We start from the raw sequence: 7,411 nt of genomic DNA on the forward strand, positions 1-7,411 counted from the left end.
ACCTCACTGGTCTTCAGAGTGCATCAGTGGGGTGACCTCACTGGTCTCATCTGTGGCTGATGGTGGATAATGGGGTGATGTGCAAATCTATCCAAGTGTTGGAAGCAAGCAAACAAAATGACTGTATCAGGTGTTGACCCTGGGGTTGCTCGTTGTGAGCAGCTGAGACAGTGTGATCTGTTCTGAACCAGGTTACGAGTCAGAGTGGTCCAGACCGGGCCTCCAACCTGGTGTTGGACCGGCGGTGGCCTGTCGCCCTGTCCTCCTTCAGTTTTTCATCCTGAACGGAGTGTGTGTGTCTCAACAGAGCAAGTGTGTGAAGTACTGGCCTGAGATGTCTGCTCTCAAGGAGTATGGCGCCATGCGGGTTCGCAACGTCAGGGAGACGACCGCTCACGACTACACCCTCCGAGAACTGAAGCTGTCGAAAGTGGGTCAGGTCAGTTGTTGGTTTGTTCCGTGCCAAGCCGAGGTAGCGTGAGAACGTTTGAGAAACTGCACGATGAGTTAAAAGAAAAAGATCTTCACTGTCTAGACTCAAAGTTTTATTTTGCATTGCTTGAAACGCTCGGTGACACTTTGTTATCAGGGCAACACAGAACGCACAGTGTGGCAGTACCACTTCAAAACCTGGCCGGATCACGGGGTCCCCACTGATCCAGGGGGTGTTCTGGACTTCCTGGAGGAGGTCAACCTGAAGCAGGAGAGCATTCTGGATGCCGGGCCAATTACAGTACACTGCAGGTACGCACCTCCAACTCAGAGAGACCCCAGCAGGTACTGCAGAGGAAACGTGCCCTGACTTTCTGCTGCTCTCCTCAGTGCAGGGATCGGGAGGACGGGAACATTTATAGTGATCGACATCCTGATCGACGTAATTAGAGAAAAAGGTGAGTTTGTGAGCATAAAGCTGCAACGAGAAGATGCAAATGAGGTGATGGCTTTTCAAAAAATGTTTATGAGCTGCTTGTGGAGATGATTCAATCTTTTGACTACCTTACGACTCGATGGCCGTTGTCTGCTGTGCAATGCATGATGGGCTCCTGGTTCCTTAAGTAACATGGTCCGGAGTCTTTTCACCCCGTGAACTTTTCCACATGTTGATCTACAGACCAACCAACAAAGTATTTTACTAAATACAAAAACACAAAAAGAATCCCAAAGGTGGTTGAAAGATCTCTGGTTTGTAACATTTGTTACAAATAAAAATCTAAAAAAAGGTGTTTGGCACGTTTGTGTTCATCTGCTGAGAGAGAATCCTTCGTAGAACTGAATCTGTATTTTGACTCGGGTCACTGGGGTCAGCGGTGTCCAAATCCAACAGTCTGTGAGAAAAGGTTAAAATACATGTATAAAAATCATCTCTTCTTAAAAGGAGAGGTTATTTAAACGGGGCTGGGTTTGAAGGTAACTGCAACTGTTTTAGAAAGACAACATTTATTTACTAGGTGCTGAAAAGAAGTAAAACTAGAGTCCCCATGTCACTGCAGAAGACTCGATGGTGCAGCCTGGGATGTTTTCAGATAAAATCCAGATTAGGACTATTGGCCTCGTGGCTAAAGGGAGATTGGAAGATGCATTGAAATAGAGTGCATTAATTCTAGCAGCCACAGAAAGATTTAGGAAACACCATCACTCATTTGTGTTATTTTTTTAAGCAAAGAGAAAATCTAACATTGTGTCGGCACCAGTAAAGACGAAACCTGAACTGGACATCCAGAATGTTCATTATTGGCTGGATACTCTTGCCTCTCAGCAATGATCTGACTTTTGTAAAGATTAGGTGTATATCCAGGAATTTCACTGCTGCTTCTTGGACTAAAAGGGCGGCGGGGACATGCCAGATAGGAAGAACAGAAGGTCGTCTGCATACAGAGCTACCTTCACCTCCATGCTGTTTGTAGTTATGATATAATCAGCAGGTAAAGAAAGCAGTGAGCCGACGCTCCAGTACATGTAGATTAAATGGGCATCGTTGCTTTGCAGACTGGTTTAAGTGAAGATATTCAGAGACTGAGTCACTGGTTCTGACAGCGGGCTCAGGAGATGCTGTTAATGAGATGCTTTTCCCCAAATATAAAACAAATAATCCCATAAAACAAATAATCCCATTCCACTTCGTCAAGGGATTTTTCAGCGTCCAGTGCGGTGAAAGCCTCGACTGAAGGAGTTACGGGGGGCTACACGTTACATGTTTGTCAGAGATGGAAAATGAGTTGTTTGTTGTGGATAAAACCAGTTTGATCGAGAGTTAACATTAAGGGAAAACTGCTTCTAGGAGTCTAGTTGTAACTGCCTGCACTTTAAAGTCAACAGAGAAACTGATGACGATTCGAACCACTAACGAGTTTTTACTGTTTGTCCAAAGCATCACGATGAAGCACCTGACCAGAGCTTGGGGAACACGCCTCCATTAAAAGACTAAAACCTCTGATAGGAAACGGACCAGCTGCCTCGAAAAGTTTTCTAGAATTCAGATGGGAAGCCATCTGGACCTGGGGCTTCATGTACAAAGGGTTTGTCCTCACAAAGTGGTACACGCCCTTTTCCACCTCAAAGTTAGGACGTTTCAATAAAGAAATAATCAGGGAAACGTGCACAGCCTCGTGCAGGTTTTGGTGCTTTGGCAATACTTGACTACGACCGTAAGCTGTTCTTGACCTGAGGGCGGTTCTACAAACACTTCCTGCTTCACACCGTTGTTGAGCAGTTTTTGACGGCGTGTAGCAGGTTCTGGTTGACGTCAGTAAGAACAACCCGTCCTCTTCTGTCCTAAACCACAGCTTCATCATGTGGAAAGGGTTTGTCCGTGTCAAAAACTTGATTTGTTCTTCAGTAGAGCTCGTTTCTCGGTGGTTTTCAGATTTTACTTGATGAAAACACATTTTGAACATGTTTATTAAGAAGAGATAAAGTTGTGTGAGGTGCGCATCACTCAGACGTCCTGAAATCTTTTCCTGACGCAGGCGTGGACTGTGACATCGACGTGCCCAAGACCATCCAGATGGTTCGTGCTCAGCGCTCGGGCATGGTGCAGACTGAAGCGCAGTACAGGTTCATCTACATGGCCGTGCAGCACTACATAGAAACGCTGCAGAGGCGCATCGAGGAGGAGCAAGTAAGGAGACGCCTCGCTTCTCGTCTCTGTGTGTCCCCTCCGTCTGTAACCGCCTCCGTCTCCTCCTCCAGAAAAGTAAGATCAAAGGGCGCGAGTACACAAACATCAAGTATTCTCTGTCCGACCTGACCGGAGGAGAGCAGAGCCCTCTGCCTCCTTGCACACCCATTCCCACCCCCACGTGCACAGAGTGAGTAGCGCTGAGAGAAAATGCATGCTCTGTCACATGTTGGGAGACTAGTTGTTCACTGAATGTGTGGTCAGGATGAGGGAGGACAACTCCAGAGTCTACGAGAACGTGGGCCTCATGCAGCAGCAGAAGAGCTTCAGATGAGAGTCACCTTTGTCGCAGCGCCTCATCAGCTTCAGGTAAAAGCAGAAACTTTCCCCTGAAATGAAATGAAACCCACTGCAGCGACTCTGACGTCTCGTCACTTGAATTTGATTCACATCGTAAACGTTTAAATGAACCGAGCGGACCTTTAACAACGGTCTGTGGAGCAGAGTGACGCTGTCCGGTACCTTTCTGTTTCTATCCTGACTGTGTCTGTTTCAGGAGCCTGACACCTGACGGTCCTTCGCCAGCCACACCTTGACGCCTGTGATGACTGATCACTGGGGGGGGGGGGGGGGGGTACACAACAGAAACAAGCTAACACATGAGGGAGACCACACCGCGGTCATCGTCTTCTTTTCTCACTATCTGCACACTTTTTTCCCGGAGGTGAATTCTGCACGGCTGTGATCGTCCACGGCTAACTCGGAGGGAAAACCCGTCAACTCCTCCTCCTCCTCATCGTTTATCTTTTCATAACCGGAGTAACAGAAGACATGAAGAGCTGTGCTGACGAGGCGTGTCACAAACCCACCAGAGACTTGTCTTTGATTTATTGTTGACCGCTAACACTTCATAAGTTATTAACCCGTAAGCCTTTAATGCTGTGGGCGGTGATGGATTCTGGACTACAGTTAGGAACATTACAAGCCAATAATGCCTTTATTCATTAGTTTCACTGTACAGTCCAATACTCTCTTCTAAACAGAATTTGGTTCTTGAATGTGGAAGCAGCTGAAAGAACCTCCAGTCCAGGCGTAGTTTGTGTCGTCTGCTAGTTGACGTAGGTTTCTGTCCTGTCAGTGGATTCACCGTCTGTTCATTTACCGTTCTGGAGCTCCAGCTGAACATCGTCAGTGCTGCACTTTCACGCCTCTTGTAAGCTTTATGACTCATCTATCTGTTACAGCGACAGCCTGCACCTTTTGGAGGTTTCTGGGGAAACTTCGTGTATTCTAGTTGCAGGCATCGCCACTGACCTGGTCATGCCAAAAACTGTTTCTGAATTTTGTTTTAAGTGCATATTACTTCTTTCCTTTTGAAAACAACTGCCTTTTGTGTCCCATGCTTTCTTTGAGCACCACGCGTAGTTTGAGGATTCTCTGGTGAAAGGAGCGTCTAAGAGTTTCCCACCGGGTCGCGACTCCACTAGCTGGGGCAGCAAACGTACTCTCTCGTAGATCAGTGAGTCCTGTGGCCAGGCTTCGTAGATCCCGGCTCGTTCACGTGTGCACGGCTTATTCTAGGCCGTGCACGTTCTTTTGTTACCCACCTCGAGTTGTTTCGTACGCATCTTGGCAGCCAGCCCGTGTTTATACTTCAGTCTGCTGGACTTTAGACAGGAAGATGATCAGCTGTGGATCAGTTTTAATAAGCAGTGGTTTTCACGTTTTCAGTCAGAACCGTGTCAGAACGCAGCTCTGAGGCTCGCGAGGTGGACTGAGACGCTTGCGACCAAACTGAGATTGGTTTTACACGACAGTGGCAACTAGAGGAAATAAACTGTTGAGCAGATTACACGTTTATTCTAGAAGCAACGGGACTTTGTGCCTCTGCGACCGCTCTAACGGACGTTTCGAGTGTTTTGGAGCCTCAAGTGCCGTTTGGCTCCGAGTCGCAGCCCGGTGAGACCTCACATGGATTAGATTGTTGAATTACACATGTGCCGCCAAGTACACAGGTTCATAAAAGAGTACTTTCCAGTTTTTATTTTTTTTATCGTATTAGTTTGACATTTTGGAAAATGAGATCTCTTTCCAATCACAAACAGACATCTGATGCCACGACCAGCAGCTGATTGGTTTAGTTTAGCATTAAGACTGAAAACAGAGGCCGACTTTTTCAACTGTGACCTAAAAATTGATCTAAGCACATCCTGAAGAGTTTTTTTAATTTAGGAACGTGCATCCTCCGCTCTCCTGTAGGAAAGCAGGGGATGCACACGTGTTTATGTACGAGCTTTTCTGCATCAGAAACTACAAATTGTACATTAAATGAGCATCAACTGCATATTGTTACCTGTTTGTACCATTTCTCATGACGGCCCTACATGAAAAGGTTCATCTGTCTGGTTTTTACACCGGTTCAGTCAGTAGTTGTGACTTCTGGAGGCGAAGCCTAAAACAGGAAGTGCTACAACTTTTTCATGTAGTGTCAGCTTTATGGTAAAAAGGCTAATCACCAGCTTTTTATTTAAAAACGGTTATAAAGTGAAATGTTGCTAATCAGCAGCATGAAATCAGTGTATTTTTCAAAATGTCAAACTTTAAACCTCAAGGTCTCAGTATTTTCTCGAGCGCTGCTACACTTTGATAACATCACTAAACCTTGAAAGAAAAAAATGCAGCGTCATGGTTAGCTTACTGCGACTGTGCTGACTCGGAGGAAAAGAGAGAACAGTTTCCAGCATCAGCTGACCTGGGACTGAACTCTAAGGAATCATGAAATCAGTGTTTCTTCCTCCGCTGCTTCACAGCAAGTGTTCTTGAATATTCTTCTCTTTGTTCATTGCCTTGCTCTGAGGCCCCGTCCACCCAAGAACGATTTATGTGCACACTGAAAAAAGACTGTTTTAGCCTTAGCATCCACACAGAAACAATGTTTTAGTTGGAAACCCAGAGTGAAAAACTCTTGAAACGCCACCCTTTCATTGACATGTGGACAGAATAAATGCAATCTTTTGAAAACTATGATGTCATAGAGCCTTCTCTAACCTAACCTATGACCCTAAAGATGATACTTAAAAGATAAAAGTGGCAGATGACAAACTTGTGTTTGTGCTGCCGATACTCGTTTAATAATCACGGACAAACCTTTGTATTACTTCAATGAGCAGACAAGGCCTTAAATAGAGCAGAGCAGATACTCCTTAACTATTGCACCAAATAATTTAAGGCCACAAAAGTTTTTAACACTTTTATGAACTGTCAACATTACAAAAAGCAAATGTTACAGGAAAAAAAAACCACTGGCCACTTCATTAGTTACACGTGTTTGATTGTTGGAGCCAGTCACGTGGCAGCAACTCGCTGCCTTTAGGCATGGAGATGTGGTGAAGACGACTTGCTGAAGTTCAAACCGGGCATCAGAATGGGGGCAAACGGGGGAGGGGGGTACACAACTTTGAATGTGGGGTGTTTGTCAGCCCAGATGGTCCAGTATGAGTATTTCAGAAACTGCTGATTTACTGGGAATTTTACATACAACATCTCTAGAGTTTAAGGTGAATGGTTAAAACAATGTAGTGAGAAACATTTGTGTGGAGGTCAGAAGAGAATGGGCAGACTGGGTGGAGACAACTGAAATTCAACAGTAGCTCAATGAAGCACTTGTTCCAACCAGTGTCTGCAGAATACCATCTCTGATCACACAAGTCTACCCTTACAACAGCTGTGGCCACGCCCGTCTGCTATACGAATCCTGTCTGCTTGGTAGAAACTGCCGTTCAGTCTGTATGTACTGGACTTCAGCGATAGTCATCAGAGCTCATTCCCATAGAGCACCTTTGGGGTGTGGTGCAACAGGCGACATGTCATGGATGTGCATCTGAAAACTCTGCTGCAACAACAAGATGCTAACCCACCAAAATGGGCCAGCGTCTCTGATGAATGTTTCCAGCACCAAGTTGAGTCTATGCCACAAAGAAACAAGGCGGTTCTGAAGGCGAAGAGTGTCTTCTGTGCCACAAAGAAACAAGGTGGTTCCGATGGTGGAGGGTTTCTTCTGTGCCACGAAGAAACAAGGCAGTTCTGAAGGCGAAGGTGTCTTCTATGCCATGAAGAAACAAGGCGGTTCAGATGGTGGAGGATGTCTTCTATGCCACAAAGAAATGAGGCAGTTCTGAAAATGGAGGGTTTCTTCTATGCCACGCAGAAACAAGGTGGTTCTGAAGGCGAAGTGTTTCTTCTATGCCACAAAGAAGCAAGGCGGTTCTGAAGGCAGAGTGTTTCTTCTATGGC

The 7,411-nt window shown here is 45.8% G+C and overlaps 1 protein-coding gene across 1 annotated transcript in view; it reads left to right on the top strand.

The window, feature by feature from the left end:
* ptpn11a (protein tyrosine phosphatase non-receptor type 11a) overlaps window positions 1-3,746 on the top strand; it is a 24,784-nt gene extending 21,038 nt beyond the window's left edge. Inside the window, exons 10-16 of the mRNA XM_037692146.1 lie at window positions 308-439; window positions 590-744; window positions 823-890; window positions 2,967-3,118; window positions 3,190-3,308; window positions 3,383-3,487; window positions 3,675-3,746. Coding sequence (XP_037548074.1) covers window positions 308-439; window positions 590-744; window positions 823-890; window positions 2,967-3,118; window positions 3,190-3,308; window positions 3,383-3,452 — 696 coding nt within the window. The 3' untranslated portion in view covers window positions 3,453-3,487; window positions 3,675-3,746. The remainder of the gene's footprint in view (window positions 1-307; window positions 440-589; window positions 745-822; window positions 891-2,966; window positions 3,119-3,189; window positions 3,309-3,382; window positions 3,488-3,674) is intronic.
* The last annotated feature ends 3,665 nt before the right edge of the window (window positions 3,747-7,411 follow it).

Source organism: Nematolebias whitei, chromosome 18, assembly GCF_014905685.2.
Source record: "Nematolebias whitei isolate Nwh7 chromosome 18, NemWhi1, whole genome shotgun sequence".
Classification (NCBI taxonomy): domain Eukaryota; kingdom Metazoa; phylum Chordata; class Actinopteri; order Cyprinodontiformes; family Rivulidae; genus Nematolebias; species Nematolebias whitei.